This window comes from Pteropus vampyrus, unplaced genomic scaffold, assembly GCF_000151845.1.
Source record: "Pteropus vampyrus isolate Shadow unplaced genomic scaffold, Pvam_2.0 Scaffold92, whole genome shotgun sequence".
Lineage (NCBI taxonomy): Eukaryota > Metazoa > Chordata > Mammalia > Chiroptera > Pteropodidae > Pteropus > Pteropus vampyrus.
Window position 1 is genome coordinate 1185026 of NW_011888873.1, and position 18237 is coordinate 1203262.

Consider the following 18237-nt stretch of genomic DNA (forward strand, 5'->3'; position numbering starts at 1 on the left):
ACAGGGGAACAACAGCAGGGTGCCTCACCCAAGAACTAGGAAATAACAGTGGGTTCTGACAGCTAAGTTAGTAAAATCCACATACAAAGTATTTGTTTAAACGCCTGTTGGAATGGATTTAATAGCTAAAAATTTGAGGCCTCAAACTATAATTAAACTGATTAACTCAAAGGCAAATATGAAATGTAAGAGTTTCTTATTAAGTGAAATAGATTTTGCTAAGTCTAAAGAAATATATGTTAAAGACAGAGTGTAGGAGTGTGATGATCTGCAGGAGTGTGTGGGGTCAGTTCTGAACAAGACTGAAAAATAAGATATTGGCAGGGTTTATTCGCTAATGCTCAGAAGATATATTTTTGGCCTTGGGTCAAAGAAAGGAGATGAATAAACCTGGTAGTGAATAAATTAACCTATATTCATGATTATATACATTAGTTTTTTGCGAGTTATCAAACTTAATCCTGAGCCAAAGTAAATTTCCATGGTAATGCCAAGCTTTGCATCTTCTTGTAGACTGCTAACCCATCTACCTATGATATCCACATCCTGTCATAATCCCTTTTCTGAATCCAAGCTCCATGAACAAACATGTACTGGACACTTTTCTACTTCAAGATTGTGTTACACACTGAGATGGAACAGAAGAGATGTTCTTTTTTCACAGTCTGGAATATTTAGCATCACATCACACACTAAGTGTCAGGTGAGTGCCCCAGAAAACAATTACAGTTGGTGGCAGTCATTGCAGTCAGCATTAACTCGGAGAAAGAAGAACATTTGTGTACTTAAGAAAGGTACAAAGACAAAGCCAATAAGTGTCAAACTATAAAGGGCCTTGGATGTTGGAAGAGGGAAGAGCATATAGTTGTCAGCAGGTAAAGCACCAGCACACAGGGAAGAATCAAAATGAGGGAATGAGGGAATAAGTAACAAACATACCTCAGAACAGCAGTGGAAACTAGAGACACTGGTCTCAGAGGCAGATCAGGGAAGCTGTGCTAACCTCATCATTATGCAAGGACACCATAACCATCTGTATTTCTCATATTCTCATTGTCCCTCTTTCTTAGCAACTCATCAGGTAGCCTTAGAGGTGTGTGAGGTCATCAGAACGTTGGATTATTTTCATGTAGCACTCATGCAGGAATGCAAAGCTGTTTCCTAAAGATTGTTTGTTTGTTTCATAAGGATTTTGCTTCTGATTCATAGAGCAATTAAATCCTCAAAATATTATGTCACTCTCAATGTAAGTAGATTCATTTCTAGAATATGCACTTGCAGTATTTAAGTTGCTAATCATCTGATCGATTCTAGGCCCTCACAGCTGACTAGCCTCTCAGAATGGAGTCCCACTAATCTGACTCATAAAATACAGATGCATAAACTCCAACTCAAATATGTTAACTAAAAACTATGCAACTGCAGTGTTGTCCAAGAGGAATTCCTGCTAAGACTAAATTAAGTTGAAAGATTGTTAAGTGAGCATAGAATCAAAGCAAAGAGAGGGTGTAATATGGTTCATGTAAAGGAGACATTCATAATAGAAGCCGATTATCCTCCTCTTTCTTGGAAGAGCAACCCTGCACGAACAGGGGGTCACTCATCTACCTGTCTTTGGTTCTCTAACTTTAGATATTTCTATGCTTCCATTAATAACCACTTCCCATTTGTACACATGCTTTTCTTTAAGTATATGGAGACTTGATAAAACTACAGAAAATGGGCGAACTCTTCCAGACACTGGCCTTGGAAACAATCTATTTCTAAGGTGCATTTGCATGTATCTTATCTATTATGGGTTGAATTGTGTCCCTCAAAAGATATGTTGAAGTTCTAAGCCCTAGTTCTTGGGAATGTGATTTTATTTAAAAATAAGGTCTCTGTAGATGCAATCAATTAAGATGAGATCATTGGGATGTGCTCTAATCCCAGTGACTGCCATACTCTTAAGAAGAGAGAAATTTGAACACAAAGACACGGGGAGAACAAGTGATGACAGAGGCAGAGATTAGCGTGATAAGAGCTGCAAGACAAAGACCATCAAGAACTGAAGGCCACTACTAGAAGCTAGGAGGAAGCAAGGAAATTCAGAGGGAGCATGGTCCTGCCAGCATCTGATATCAGACTTCTAGTTTCCGGAACTATGGGAGAACAAATTTCTTTTGTTTTATGCCACCCAGTTTGTGGCACTCTGTAATGACAGCCCTAGGAAACTAACACACTATTGTGGTATTAATTAATTACTGGGACACTTCATGATTATAGCATTTTGCTAGTATCTTTAAGAAAGTCTTCAGTGGGTAGATCTGCTCTAAAAACCAGGCTACAAATTAAAATGATAATCATAATTGTCTCAAATTTACCAGGAGAATGACAGGAATTCTAAAAAGGATAGGGAATAAATCATCGTCAGTTAAGGCAATGGATATAACATTCTGGCCAGCCAGCCTCAGGAAGAAGACACAATGAGTGAATGATTGATCCTTTTGTTTAAAGGTTCTTTGAAAATGACCTTAATTGAAAACATGACAAGCGATTCTTAGCAAGATGCTAGGTCTTTTATACCTATTGCTCATCCATCAACAGTCTTTTGGAGAGGTATTAGATGCTGCTGGGCTTCTTTGTTAATTACCAGTAGCATGTCATTCTCATAACATGAGCCCCAGGTGATGTATCACAGTGGTCTGGCTCAGTGAGAGTAAGGAAATGAAAGAAAATGCAGTAAATCATTGTTTCTAACTGAGACAGTGTCGGTTTTAGATAGACTTTATTCGAAATGTCAAAGCAGTGTTTTGTGTGATAAAATCCTTCAGCTTATATTGGTTAATTAACAATCTGAAAGCTAATTTTCTGGTGTGTACGATAACGCTTGGCTGCATCATTGAGAAAGTATCAGGAAGTTATGACCATGTTGCTATGAAGAAATGTTATGTTTTGGAAACCTGACATTTAAAACAAATAACCTGAGTAATTATCTGTTTAAGAATTTAAATTGCCTCACTTAGCATGACACTAAGGCCAGAACCTATAAAAAAAAAAAATACTGTCAAATTAGGTAATAAAATTTTAAATTTCTGAGCAATGAAAGCTGTTTGTTGATTCAACGAATATTTACTAAGCACCACAATGGAGATAGTGTAGTCTTACAGACTCTGGAGCTAGACTTTCTAGGTTTATATTGCCTCTGCCACTGACCCACACCCAGGCCTCTCTCTGTCCCTTAATCGTTTCTATCTCAAATAATGGTACTTTGTGAAAGTCACATTAATCAACACATGCTTGGTAACTGGAACCAAGCCTAACACAGGATCAACTCTCAGTGGGTGTTAGTTTTTATTATACGTGACACCAGGTTACAATGAACAACCCGAGAAAAAATCTGGAAGGAAATTATAGCTACATTTATGTCCAAGTTTTTTCATCTTTGTACTATTTGAATGTTTTCAATTAGTATGTCTCATTTTCAATGATAAACAAAAAAGAAAAAAAAAAGTGAAAAAAACAAATCAAAACCTCAAAAGCTTCAGGCAAGTTTTCTTGTTATGTGATTAAGGGCTATGGAATCTACCAAGGGAAAAATACTAAAACAAGAACAACTTTAAACTGATCATAAAAGTAGCTTTAGATGACAGAGATTATTAATAGACCATGACTGAATCTTCTGGGTGGGGTAACAGACAGTGTAGTGGAAAGAGCAAAGATCAGGCCCTTGAGGCTTCTCAGGTGCTTTCAGCTGCAAATAGCAGAGAAAGCCGGACTGTTGCTTGAGAATTCGAGATGCTTAAGTAGCTCACAGAGCAGGAAGCGCACAATAAGTCGGTTCTGGGATTGGTGCTGTGATTACCAATGTCATCAGAGACTCAAGACCTTTCTCTCTTTTTTGGTCACTCATTGTCAGGATGTTATGACTTGTTTCCTGGTGGCCCCAAGATGGTACCCTCAGCACCATATATCTTTTCCTCAAATAACTGCATTCAAGGCAAGAAGTTTTACAAACCAAAGACATCAACACACGGAGAGGAGGAGGTATGGGGTCTGATGGTGTTCGAGCCCCTGGTTCTAGTTCTCCTTGAGAGCTAATTATATCCCTGCCCTTTTGCCAGTTTGGTTATAGACCACATTCTCCCTTTTTGTGTGAACAACTTTGAGTTTCGGTCACTTGCAACCAATTGCTCACTAACATAAAGCATGTCCCTGTAAGAACCGCCCCCTCTCCCCTGCAAAAAACAGTATGAAAGTTGCTGAGAAAGAAAAAAATGCAACCCCTGGCATCCAGAAGCCAGCCTGGCACTCGCAGCTGGACAATGTTATTCTCTTATTGGCCATAAATTATCTCACCAACCTTCAACAAATTTACTTTGACACTATAAAATGAGAAAATCCATGACTACTTCATAATTCTGAGTACAGACAGAAATAAGGTCACTGTGCCATCCTCAAAATACTATAAACTCTCTTCTCTTAGCCAAGCGACTGCTATTTCTTTAGCAATTACAACTTCATCCTGTGCTTGTCTCCCCTCGCTATAGATCAGATTTATTGAGATATCCAATCATAAAATTTCCCCTTTTCTGACAGCATCAAATCTAGAATGAACCTCTGCTTCCTCAGGCCCTCAATCACCCAAGGAAAACCCAAACCTATATGAGGATCTTTCTAACATCTTCTTGCTGAGACACCCAGTGGTTCCCCATGGTGTGTGTCCTCCTTCATTACAATGAGTCATAAATCCAACTTGTCAACTGCAGGTATGTTCCTGGTGGCCCTTGACTGAAAGACACCGACACTGTTAAAGGATCCTTATTTATTTATTTTTTAAAGTAGGCTTCCTTTGAAGCCATTTGTTTTCCAGATTTTCTGGAAGAGACTTTATTTTAAAAAATAAGATTGTTGGAAGCTTGCAGAAGTGTTTGAAGAAACCATCTGAGCTGTCTATTTTAATTCTCAAATACCTTGGAAAGAGTAGTGGATCCTGTAGTGAACTGCCAAGATCTCTTCAGGAACCAGGTACCTATTTTTCCAGAGTGTTAGTTCCTGGTGGTTCACAACTGAACCCTTTCCTTGGAATTGCTTTGGGGCAAAGCTTTTTGCTCAAGGCCACACTTCCTCCCTGGGACTTCTTATATCCAGTGACTGATTGATGTGAGTATACTGCGTTCCAGCCACTTTGCCTAGTTTTGTGTCAATTTTGTAAGGCCATTCTGGTTCCAGAGTTCCCTCGGGGTCTGCTAAGGCCTCGGTTGCAATAGCAATTGCATCATAGTTCATCATTCTTTCTCTTCCCAGCCCAGCTTATTTCTCTCTCTTTTTATCAGAGCACTCCTCCAAACCTACTGCATGTAAATCTCCATCCCAGAATCTGTTTCCTAAGGAACAAACAAGATAAAAAGGAGCTAAGAATTCAAAAATGGCTGCCCAGAAATTCTCACAGAGAACTGACTTTTCCATCATTGAAAAGTACAAGGGATTCCTGCCCTATATATTCAACAGGTTGTTCGCTAAACTGGTGAGGAGAAAAGTCACATAACAGAACCAGTTTCTTCCTTGAACAGGAAGATGGATCAAGGCTAAAGAGTTGCAACAGCTAAGAATGGCTAATACCAACCAAGTAGTGTAATTAGTAACCAATGGCCAATTGGTGGTCATGCTTTGTTATTGTAATACAAATTTGTGTATTTATAGAAAAAAATTAGTGCTTCAAATCCTCTTCTGTTATGTGAGAATAAGCCTGGCTCTTTGGACTGTGAAGTTATAAGTTATGCTCTTCTATTCAACTAGTTGTCACATAAATCTAAGTCATAGGTCCCGAGAGAGAATTCTATTATAATTTCTGGTTTTACCTATTGAAACCCGTAAAGTTCCAATTTCAAAGTACCTTACTGCTTAAATCTAAATACCCCTGTCATGCTCTCTGCAACATGGTTTCATCTTCTGCAACATCCCTACTCTCTCAAAACCAAATTTATGTCTCTCTTCCCTACCTTCCATCATTGTATTCATTCTGCCATCTCCCACCTCACTCACCAAAATCCTACCCACATTTAAAAGGTCTGATCCTCTTCCTTGTCCAGGTCCATATTTGAGAATCCCTTCCTACCCTAACTCCTATTGCCCCATTTTCTACAATGTACCTCATATCCTTTGTAAAGCGCAGGGTTTAGCACAGAGCTAGGCACACACAGCTTCTCTATGAATACTATATTTTTAACAGCTTTATTAACATATAATTTATATACCATAAAATTGTTTTATGTATATGATTCAATAATTTTTAGTAAACTAACATAGTTATACAATCATTAGCACAACCCAATTTTAGAACATATTCATCACCCCCAAAAGATCTCTTGCGCCCACTTGAAATTATTCCCCTCTCTGGCCCCTGAGCCCAGACAACCACTATTCTACTTTCCGTTTCTATAGAACACGAGAAATATTTTTTAAGTACTTGATTTGGAGCATCTTCACATTTTCTAATGGTCACTTACTATTGAATCTCTTTTACAGATAATCTAAGGTAGACATTTGAATAATTCGACATTGTTAAATAAATGGCATTAAAATGCCCCTCATCAACAAATTGATTGTCTCTACTATTTATTTCAATCTAAAAGGTGTCATTTTCAGGTAAAATCTAAATACTTAGATTTATTTTAAACTCAATAATGTTAATTCAGCTGGGTTTTGGTTTGAAAGTAAAATATAAGAAAGAGTTGGAGTGAACAGATTACGTGATGGCACCCTGAAAGCACCCAAACAAGTCAATTCACTGGTGGAAATTAAATAGGTCAGACAAACATCCTTTTCTGAACTCTTTTTGTCTTGAATCCAAGATAAAAGGACTCCTGAGAATAATTATAAAGGACAGCCTGCAGAAGTGCAGACTGTTGCTTCCTCTGTAGGTCAAACACAAGTCAAGGCTTACGCTTTTTATTAGTTTTACTTCTTTTCAGTTACATATGTCATCCCTTGTGTATCCTGACCTCTTAAATATTAAGCAATTTTTTTAAAAAGTACGTTTTAACTTAATTTAAGTTGAAGCCATTTGATCAACTATCTCATAAGCAAATACAAAAAAGAATGAAAACAGTTACTTCCTGATATATTGATATATTGATTGATTTATATTAATGATTAATTTAGAAATATTTTAATGAAGGTGAGAACACTGATACATAACATACAATGTGCATCAAGAAAAAAAGTAGTTATGATTTTTATTTTATGATGCCAAAATAAAACAGGATCGTTTCACAGGTAGAAACAAATCTTAACAAAAAGTTATAAAGCAAGTGACTCGCGTAAGTGTTGTGTATAATGTGAAAGGGAGAATGAGTCCTCCATACGTTCACATTGTTGGGAGACTGTAGGCTCCTTTAGGACCAGCAGTTCTTTGGATATTAATTTTTCCAGATATATAATTTTTATGTCAATTTAGTCCTGAGATTAGTGAACTATTTAAATCACAGTTCCAATATGCGACATTGCAAATGCTCCCTAAATTAAACAAATGAGTGCTTTAAGCATAGAAATTGACTCAGCTTTATAATTTCAACTCTCCATTATATTCAAATGCCAGAACTATACAGGTTTTAAAAAGCCATTCTTGAGGCGAAGATTTATATGATGGAAGCCAGTAATAAAGATCATCATTTTTAGTGGAAAAAAAAAAAAAGCCATTCTTGTCTATTTCCAAAAATTAAAGTCTTTTTGTTGTTAAACAAAAATAAAACTTAAAATAGTCATAAGGACTAATTTATACATAGCATATTATTTTGTGGTATGATAATATGTTCTATGTGAAGGTATTATGCCATGATCATCATCACTATTATATGGGAATATCTAAGATTTTGTTTATCATTATAATTTTCAAGACCATGAGTCAAAGAATGCCAGTGGGATCAAGTGATTTGGCCAGGGTTATCTTCTGAGTCTGTGACAAGGAGAGGACAATATTTTGAATCCACAAAGCCAAGCTACCAATTAATCTTCATGAAGTGAGCCTTTCTGCAATACTTCTAAGTATGAGAATTGTTTCTTTTAACACTTCTCATAGTAGAAATCCAACTATCAGGAAGACATAAGTATTTATTAAGCTAGTTATTTTATTAAGTAATTAAAATGAATTACAAATGCTTTCTGCTCTTGAGTCTATATATTAAAATGGTATTTAACATTTAACAGAAGTAACACTGTGATAGTCACCACTAAAATATAAGCTTTACGATTGAAAAAATGTTGTAATTAAACTTTTGAAAATATGGGAATATACTCTTTTACAACTGAAATAGTATTGTACCTATTAAAACAATTATTTTTTATTGTAATATGAGTGAATGCAAAAAACCCAAATGTAACTATCACAAACCCTTACATAACTAACTTTTCTTAAATGAAGAATATTTTTAAACTTTCTTAAGTTTTCATTGGCCTCAGTAACCAGTTGTGTACATTTCTTAGTACAGTATATTCCTATTGTTTATTTTTGGCCATATTAAGTCAATTGGTAAGAAAAGGCTTGAAATAAGGAGATACATTTCCACAGAAGAGAGAGAATTGTGATCTAATACTCTCATCTATAAATATGAATAAACAGATTTACAATATTTTTAAGTTAAATTTATCTTGACACTTTTTAAATTAGGGAAATTGCTCCTTGGTTAATTTAGTCTTTTTGTTTTAATTATTTTTTTTAATTGAAGAAATTATTAAAAAATTTTCCCTCATCTACCTTCCCCCTCCCAATTTAGTCTTTAAATAAATTTAATGTACTGAATTTCTGGATCCAAGTGCTACTTGCAATTTATGATAAAAAGCATTTATCCGTTCTTTCTGAAGTGGCCAGTTCAAGATGCAGTAAGATTTAAACATTCCTCTTCGCAAACAGAGTGCATGATTCAATTTATAATCTGGAATATCCTCAAGAAAGATCAATATAATGGAATCCAGATTTTGTTCAATAGCTTGCTGAACTGCATGGTGCACTTTGAATCTAAGTTAAAAAAAAAAAAATGTATGAATTAAGTTACATATTGATATACAGTTTTTAACAGCCAAAAGCTCTAAAATTTACAATTCCCCTTAGAATTTACTTTAATCTGTCACTAAAAATTAGATTATGTTTTTTTCTTAATTTTATTTTTAAGATTATTTGAATTATGAGTGATAATATTAGTAATATTTGAAAGCTCAATTTACAAACAAGTATACATTTAAAATTTCACAATGTTCACCTACCTTTTGCATAATGGGTCTTTTAAAAGATGCCGTGTTACAACAAAAATAATTTTTCTGCTCTTTTTGATGCTATTAACAATTGCTTCGAGTTCAAGGACACCTGCCTGAAAGTCTCTCTCTTCCAGACAAAATCTGAGAGTTTGATCTTCTTCTTCCATTGGGCAGAAGTGTTCCCAGACCCAACGTCTATCTTTATAAGCGTGAATTATATATGCTGCATATTCAAACTGCTCTGGCTGGCTGTCTATTTCTTTGAAACCAAGAATTCGATGCACTGAAACGTTCCAATAAAAAGATATCCTCCAGCCTTCAAAATGGATTAGCAATACAATAAAGATAAAAATCAATAAGATACTGGTATTTATCATGAAAAGGAGTTCAAAGGGGGCACTGTCTTTGCAGGGTGATATATCAAAAAGCATCACTGGGCAACCATGATATTGAGGCGGAGTATTACAGAGGTAATGGCTTGATAGCTCAGAGATGTTGGTATGAGTATTATTGATCCAATTAACAAACCAGGCAATGCTTTCACATGTACAATCAAATGGATTAAAGCTCATATCTAAATTACTTAGGTTCTTGAAAACTGACCCAAAAACATCCTTCTCAACTGATGTTATGAGATTCTTCTGAAGGTTCAATGATTTTAGAGAGACCTGATTATCAAAAACAGATGGTGGAAGTATGTTTAAATTATTCAATCCTAAACTGATGCTCTTTAATTCAAATAAGTCCTTGAAGACCTCTGCTGGGATCTCATCAAAGCCGTTAGACTCTAAGTTAAGGACATGGAGGTGAGAAAGACCCTTTAGAAAATGAACAGGACCACCAGGATTTGCATGTTTCCAGAGCCGAGCTAAGTTGTTATGCTGCAAATCCAGAATTTCTAGTTTGTCGAGACCCTCCAACAGTTCATCATTTATGTTGGCTATGTTGTTGTTGCTTAGGTCCAGAATGGTCAAGTTATGAAGAGGGCGAAAAGGTGAAGGAGAGCTATCCAGGTTTTGAAGGGCCACTCTTCGGAGCATCAGTTGTTGGAGGCTTGGAACCAAGGCAAAAGAATTGCTAGTCAGTTGTAGATATTTGTTGTAAGAAAGGTAGATTTCAACAATATTTTCCAGACCTCTCCATTCCTCTCCTGTGAGTTCTTGCCCAATTTCGTTAAGGCCAAGGTCAAGTACCTTTAGGTGGCCCAACCAAGAAAAAGCACCACTCTCTATTTTTGAGATTTTATTTTTGGTTAGGTTCAGTATAAGTAAAGGAGAATGAGCAAGTGATACAAATGTTTCATTTGTTAAAGTTCGCAAACTTGTGAAGGAGCTGGACAGACTTAAGTATTTCAGCTTTATTAGTCCTGTGAACGTATCGCTTTTTATGCCTTGAAAGTTGTTATCTTCCATGTTAAGATACTCCAAACATTTCAGCCACCGAAAGGAAAGATTATCAATCTTGGGAAGTGAAGCAAGGAAGATGTTTTGTTTAATAAAAGATCCTCTCAAATTCAGGTATTTCACATTGAAAAGTCCATAAAAAGAATGAGAAGACAAATGCTCTATATTATTATACTCCAGGAAGAAATATTCTAGATGCGGAAGCCAAACAAAGGAATCATTGCCAATCACATTTAAGCCATTATAGGAAAGATTGAGCATGGTGAGATTTGTCTGGTTTAGTCCAATGAAAGTCATATTGCTTGTTCTGTAAAGCTGGGTGTTGCTCAGGGATAGATTCTGAATACTTGTGCCTGATAATTCCAAACAAAGCTTCTCTGTGAGACTGGGGCCCAGCTGGGCATTGTTCAGAGAGAGACCAAATAATTCTCCAATTGCATGAAAACACCCTGGAGAGAACTAAAGATAGGGAGGGAAAAGGAAGTTAATAACCGAAACACAATAGAGTTTACATGACCCTTGCAAAGCTTAAGCACAATTTTTTTAATCAATCTCCCTTCCCCTCTCACCACCTTCTCTGGGTTTTCTCTCTGTCCTTCTAATGCACAGCTCCTTACTCTGTGCCTGTAACACCACATCTGGCTCCAAACCCTTACCTCCCCTGGCCACAGGCTAATTTCTACTCAGCAGTCACAACTCAGCTTAGATGTCACTTCATCCGGGGCTTTCCCTGACTTCTCAGTCTAGATTAAGTACTCCTAGTACTTTTACTTTATTACACTGAGTAAATTGCGATTAAACTTCGTAAAGTTGCCATTGGGACAGACTATCTGTCTGGGTGACCACTATTCCCAGTGAAGGTTGTGGAACGAATGGGTGGATTTCATTTTGAAACAGTGACATTCAAACTTAGTGAATGGAGAATGTCCATGATATAATTTTTTAATGGCGGGGTACACCATCACCCTCAGGGACACAATATTGCACAGCTAATAAGATAGACTCTGGTCTAGCACTGGCAGAAACCCAGCTCAGTCACCAGCTCGTCACCTATACGACCTCGAACAAGTTCCTTAATATTTCTTCATCTCAATTTACTCCTGTGTAGAATGATGAGAGGAATAAGTTGGTTACAGACCATATACAGATACAAATAAAGATATTGTCACAGTGTCTGACATATAGTTGAGTACTCTATGACTTTCAGCTACTGTTGTTTTTCTAATTACTTGGAGAAAAGCTAGATATAAACTTACCCAAAGGCTAACATTGGTTGTCTCTAGATTGTGGGCTTTTGGATGATTTTGATTTCCCCCCTCATTATTAATATATTTTATAAAATTCTAACAACAAATATTCTAAACAGAAGAAAAATGCTGTTTAAAAATTAACATGGGTAGTTTACATAAAATATTTAATTATTATGTCAGAGTAATTTTGTACAGTCTATTTTTATGTCTGAAAATTAATACAGCTTTAAAAGATTTGATCTAATTTAGGATGTCCAATTTTCTTATTCTCAGCCTGTAAAGGAATAAAATATAGAAATACCTATATATGAAAATGGTTAACAAATTGAAGATCATGGATCCGAAAAGAGAAGGTTACCTCATTATAGGAAGGTTTTTATAATAATCTAATGCTAATTATTTATTGAGCACTCACATGCCAGACCCTGTGCTACATTCTTTATCACACAGTCTTATGGAGTCTTATTATTATGCCAATTTTCAAGCAGAGAAAACTTGAATAATTTGCCTGAGTACACAATTATTAAGAGAGAAAGCCCAGACCCCGAGTCAGCTAACCCAGCTCTAAAGCCTGTGCTTTTAACTATCATACCATTTTAATTTTTTTCAGAAGTCTTGTGCTATAGATAGTATTAATTTCACTCTATAAGTGAGGAAATTAAGATCCAGAGAGGTTAAGTAAGTTCTTCAAGGTCAAAGTACTGGTCTGTAAATGGAATGGGGATTTTAACCCACTCCGTTTGACAGTAGAGCCCCAGTTTCTAATTGCTACCAAAGTCCCTTTCTTGGGAGGATGACGTCAATGGCCCAATCAGTCAGTGTGAAGGATTTTGGAAGACATGTCAAAGGTTATCAACTCTTTCTATAGGGAACTTTAGATTCCTATTCGTGTGACATAATTAGGGACTGCCCACACTTAAAGTTGGAACAGAATAATTTTACCTTACTTCTTACCTCTTTGATTTGATTTGATGACAACTCTAATTTTTTTAAAGACGAATTGCCAAGGAAATCAAGTTCTTCACGTCTTAGTAGATGAATTTTATTATTTGATAATAGAAGCTCTTGGAGATTTTCCAGTTGGAGCTGAGTTCCTAATTTAGTAGATGACAAGCCATTATGAGATAGGTCTAATTTAATTAAATTCTGAAAGGAGAAAAAAACATGTATATAAGTTAGAGTCTTGCCATCAAAAAAGGTTTTCTTCAATGTACACGAATCTTATAAATAACTCATTCTAACATATTCTACTGTCAGAAAACTGACAGTAGGACTAATAAAAGCTTTGTTGCAATTGAAAATGCCATTTTTGCAAGAATTTGCTTTCTTACATCATGAATCACTTTATTTCTCCTACCAAAATAAAAGGACTTAAGCTTACGTATTCATGATATAAGAAATATTCATAACAAGCACTTATTTATAATAAGCATTTATTTATGATGCGGAGAATATTTGTGTGGTTTATCGAACATATAGTGTCATGCATCAGCCTTGAAACTAAACAACTACAACAACAAGATGTTTTCTTAAACAGTACAAGTAGAACTTAGTCATCCATGAAATTATACTGAGAATGATCGATAGTTATATAAAATTAATTTTTGTTTGTTTTGTTGTGGGATGTTTTTCACTTTATGATGTGATAACTTACAAATCAAGAAAAAGGTAAGGAAAAGGTGATATATGTTAGGGCAAAATCTTCTGTGATGTCTGTTAAAGAGGACAGACTTTTATTTATGTTTTAAAAATAAAAATAACATTTTGCCAGCGATTAACGAGATTTTGAGGTCTTTGTGTCCAAAGACATTTTGTCCACATCAGAATCTAAGAAGGCACGTGAAAGAATTTGAAATGCCTTGCAAGCAAATCATTTTATATATGTTTCTAAGAATATTTAAATTTATATGTTATTTTTGGCATCTGGATGAAGAAAACAAAGAGTTTTGAAAACGGTTTTAGTTTAAGAAAAACTCTTAATAATTATCTCAGATTTAGGAGTAATAAATACATTTTTCAGACTTAAAATTCAAGCAAGGTACTTAAAAGAAAAAGTACTAGCCACTGGAAAAGCAATATTGTGAGGAGACTTCTACAATCAAGAGTAGGTAATTTTTAGTTGAAAAATTTGCCATGTATCAATGTGTTAACTTTATTTAAGTCAGAATTTGGACTCGATATTTTTTCATTATTTCGAGTACTAACTCGGCGCTTTGAGCACTTTTTCCTGCGTTCCTCGCGGGATGTTCTGATTTTTCTCTGATTTCTACCTCTTGAATCTAAGTCCTGTTTCAAATGCGAGAAAGCAAGAGAGGCAGTTCTTTAAAATTAAGATTAAAACTGATCGAAGATGATATTTTCCTCTTACCTTCAAATTTTTAAAGGGATTATTTTGAATTTTCTGGATTGAGTTGGACTTTAGATTGAGTTCAACCAAATTCATACAGAAGATAAAGGTTTTATCAGAAAGCTGAGATAGCTCATTGTTTTGAAGGTTCAAAATTTCCAACAAGGGGAGTTTTTGGCACAATTCTGGCTCCAGTTTTGAGATGGTATTAAATCCTCCATCCAAGACAGTAAGTTGGCTATATCTTGTAAAATTGGCAGATGGTAATTTTCTGAGTTGATTATGGGTAAGATCCAACACTGTTATGTTTTCTGGGAGGTCATCAGGTATTTGAGTCAACTTCAGATGACTGCAGTCAGCTACTTCATGCCTCACAGCACATTTATTGGTAGAAGATGTACACAGTATCCAAAAGGGCAACAGTCCCAAAAGAGAAGAGATATGATAGAGCAGTTTCCATCTCATGATTCTGGCCTATAAAATAAACATAAAAAAGCAATAGACAACATTAGTGATGCAAGCTTTCACATGCATTGGTATATAATATTCCTTATAAAATATATAACTAAATGCGACTATTTGTGATCTTTTCACTATAACTCTTATGATATACAAGTCTGCATTATACAAATAGTACATCAAATGGAAATAATTCAAACAGTACAGAAGACAAAATAGAACATACACTCTCCATCTCCACCCCGGTTGCAATGTTCCAAGGTAACCTCTTGACAGTTTCTATTTTTAATTCTCATGGTCACCTTCACAAACCTAAGTAATATGCATCTGCTTCAATATCTCCATTTATTAACTTGAAGTATTTTCTTCCCACTATAAAGATAACTTAATTATACTATTTCCTCATCATCTTACAATTTTTCTTTAGTTATTTTAAATTTAATCTATTGTCACATTTATCATTTTAAAGACTATACCTAAAACTCTATTTATTGATCAACCAACTTTAGACAAAATCTTTTGACTTCTCACCTCATGACATAGGAAATGTACATCCCTGTATTTTCTACACACTTCTTTCATCCTTACATTTCCTAAAACTGTGAGCTATAACATTGCTCGACATCGTCAAGATATAGTTTTAGCATTCATCTAAAGTTATGATAAGTCAGACACACTTGGTATAGAAAAAATTCAGAAAATCTAAAGTTGATAAAAATTATTCATGATTTTATAATTATGTAAACAAACATTTACCGCAGAATCGGGAAGATATAGAGAAACATAGCAATTAAGAGAACAAACCCTGGAATTACGCCCTCTGAATTCTGATCCTAGAATCTCTGCTTCGTAGCCTCTGGCAAGCTAATTTATTTCTCAGGCCTTAGTTTCCTCATCTTGTAAGTGGAGATAATCAGAGTAGCTTCTCCATAGTTTGTTTTGAAGATTAAAGGAAATAAGTCTTGCAATATCTGGAATAAAGCAGCATCTAATATTATTAGCATTTTTATTAGTCAGTACAATAATCCATGATTTGTAAATTGATAATTATAACTATTTATTTTGTAACTTGTTACTTTTGAAAGAAAATCTATACAAAATTAATTATATCGGGAAAAAAAATCACAGCTATTAAACAAGAAAGAAATGGTAAAGAGAGCCAATTTGTGAAATAACTGAAATTCAAGGAAATTCATGGACAGTTAGGAAGATTCAAAAAGCTTCTTATCAACTCAATCTTTGGTTAAACGGAGAAATGCAGTACAGACTTGTGCTGTCTTCACAGGCTAGGAAGCAACCAGTATCCTCCCTGAACTGCAAATGATCTTCATTTAAAGAGACCAGATTCCTTTAAAAGTGCTCTGTTTTTCAGTTTCATTTTAAAGAAATAAAAAAAAGCCATGAATTATGAGGAGTCTGTGGGTCACTTCACCCTACTACTTGGTCTAAAGAGTGGAAGTAAAAACACACTTTATTAGATGGAAAAGACTCAGCAAATGCTAGGCAGAATGAGTGAAAAAGGAAAAATACACAGAGGAAATCTTATGAAACTTAAAAATTGTGACTATTCATTAAAAAAAAATCTTAAAACCTTCACAGGAAAACATGTGATCAATGACTTCCAAAAAAAGAGATCTGATTGATACAAAAAATTTTCTCAGCAACATCAGCCACTGGAAAACAATAGTAATAAGCTTTCAAAACATTCAGGGGAAATTATTTTGAACGTAAAATTTTATTTCCAGCTGAACAATTAAAGATAACGGGAGGAGGGGGAGTATTTTAAGATAGGCAAAGATTCAATAAGTTTATAACTATGTAACTCATATGAAAAAAGCTATTTTAGAATGTGCTTCAGTAAAATAGACAAACGAAAATACAGTTAGAGGATGGAATGAGAGTGAAAACAAGTAGTTGAATGAGACATAACAGAAACAAAGAAAGCTGAAAAGAAATGAAAAACAGAATCACTTGGCCTTGCAATTTTGGAAAGACTTCTCAGGACGTATAGGCTTATATTTCTCTGTCCAAGTGACAGACAATATTGCATCATGGTTTGGACATAGAGTCTGGAGCCGGGCTACTTAGAGTTACCACTGGTTACAATTTGGCTTATACAGTTTGGATTGCAAACTTTACATTTTTTTACTTGACATTTTTTTCCTCGTAAATTTGTACTGATACTCTGTATACAGACACACATCAATACAAAATCATATTGGAAAGTTGGGAAGCAGCTTCCTGAAACTAGTACTAGCCAAGGCTGACTCTATTTCCATCAGACTTAACCCACATTTGCCGATGCAAATTTCTGATCCTCTTATACATCTGAACCTCTTTCCAGTTCTCATCTTTCTTTCTTTTTCCTTTATTAGTCCAAAGGAAGCCTTCTTATTCCTAGGAATAGCTGAAGTGTTTCTCCTTTTCAAGCACATTATCATAAAAAGCTAGCTCCTGTCTCTTCTCTAGCCAAGAAAACTGAGAAAAAGAGAAAAGCTGTTTTAAGTTCACAGGGCTTTGTATCTTTAAGACGAAGTTGTGATTTTTTAAAAAGTCTGTTACAAAATGATTTCCGTAGCTACTCTAATGTACAGAAAACTCTACAAAAAAAGTTTTAATTACTGCATAAAAATGTTTTATCATGTTAATTAGAAATTGTTGCTGTTATTTGTACTGTTATAATACACTTCTCCCCATACCCATATCACCTCCCTTTTCCTCCATTCTTTTTGTTGAATGGTTCTGACTCGATTTCAAACAGCAGATCCAAGAAAGACCGAAGTACGTTAAAACCAACATGCATTCTAGCTTTACGAATGTGAGAAGTGCTATCCCAACAGGAATTTAAAATATATACCTTCACTTACTCTGATCACAGGTGACCTTCCCTTTTCTCCTTAGTCCAAATCCAGGCGTTTTCATCAGACAAGCGTGGCAAATTTGCTGCGATCTCAAAAGTGAAACTAAAGTCTAAAAGAAAAAAAAGCCTTTTATAGTTGGTGCATTCTAAGAAGGGCAAAGAAAATAAGCCACAATTTCAGCAAGAGACATTTTGAACTGCTTCTTAAAATGTCTTGTTTTTCTTTTTTTCCACTTCAGGTGCAGTCCCCTGGGTTTCATTGAAAGGGTCACAGATTTAGCGACAGAGAGAGATGAAAAAGTGCAACTTCACCACTGAGTGTGGGCAGGGCTAGCTAGTACTCAGAGGATAATGGCTATCTAATCTAACTGAGGGTGAATTTCTCTATCTTTTTACCAGAATCTGATGTGAAACTGTCAGAATTGAATGGTGTGTGGTCAAAGGGACAGAAAAAACTGTCCCTAATCAAAGCTAAATATTTCCATTTCTCTGATCTCATTTTCTCTTCTTAGCAACACTGTAAGATAAATAATGCAGAAATCAAACTTTTGATCAAAGAAGAAACCAAGTTTCACAGTAGAGAAAGAGCTCACCATGGCAAAACGAAGGGCCAGCCTAATTCATGCCATCCCATTTTCCACATTCAGAACCTGTTAGGGAACAAATAGATAAGCCCAGAGAAAGTTT

At 35.2% G+C, this 18237-nt stretch overlaps 1 protein-coding gene across 2 annotated transcripts; it reads right to left on the reverse strand.

Moving 5' to 3' along the window:
* Positions 1-6914: 6914 nt before the first annotated feature.
* Positions 6915-17881, reverse strand: TLR3 (toll like receptor 3). Of its 2 annotated transcripts, none has more exons than XM_011363985.2 (6): positions 17558-17881; positions 15495-15661; positions 14253-14705; positions 12839-13030; positions 9241-11093; positions 6915-8995 (listed from the first exon to the last, which is right to left on the reverse strand). In XM_011363985.2, the coding sequence occupies exons 3-6, from the start codon at positions 14694-14696 to the stop codon at positions 8767-8769; spliced, it is 2718 nt and encodes a 905-aa protein (XP_011362287.1). In that variant the 5' UTR covers positions 14697-14705; positions 15495-15661; positions 17558-17881; the 3' UTR covers positions 6915-8766. The 2 variants fall into 2 exon arrangements, with proteins under 2 accessions (XP_011362287.1, XP_011362288.1); XM_011363986.2 differs by having other exon boundaries at positions 17548-17881.
* Positions 17882-18237: the final 356 nt, after the last annotated feature.

Excerpts from the sequence above, each read along its gene's own strand:
- TLR3 (XM_011363985.2), bottom strand. The coding sequence starts at position 14,696 with ATGAGATGGAAACTGCTCTATCATATCTCTTCTCTTTTGGGACTGTTG. Across the intron at positions 13,031-14,252 it reads ATCCCTTTAAAAATTTGAAG|AATTTAATTAAATTAGACCT; the intron begins GTAAGAGGAAAA and ends TTCTCCTTTCAG. Across the intron at positions 8,996-9,240 it reads AAAGACCCATTATGCAAAAG|ATTCAAAGTGCACCATGCAG; the intron begins GTAGGTGAACAT and ends TTTTTAACTTAG.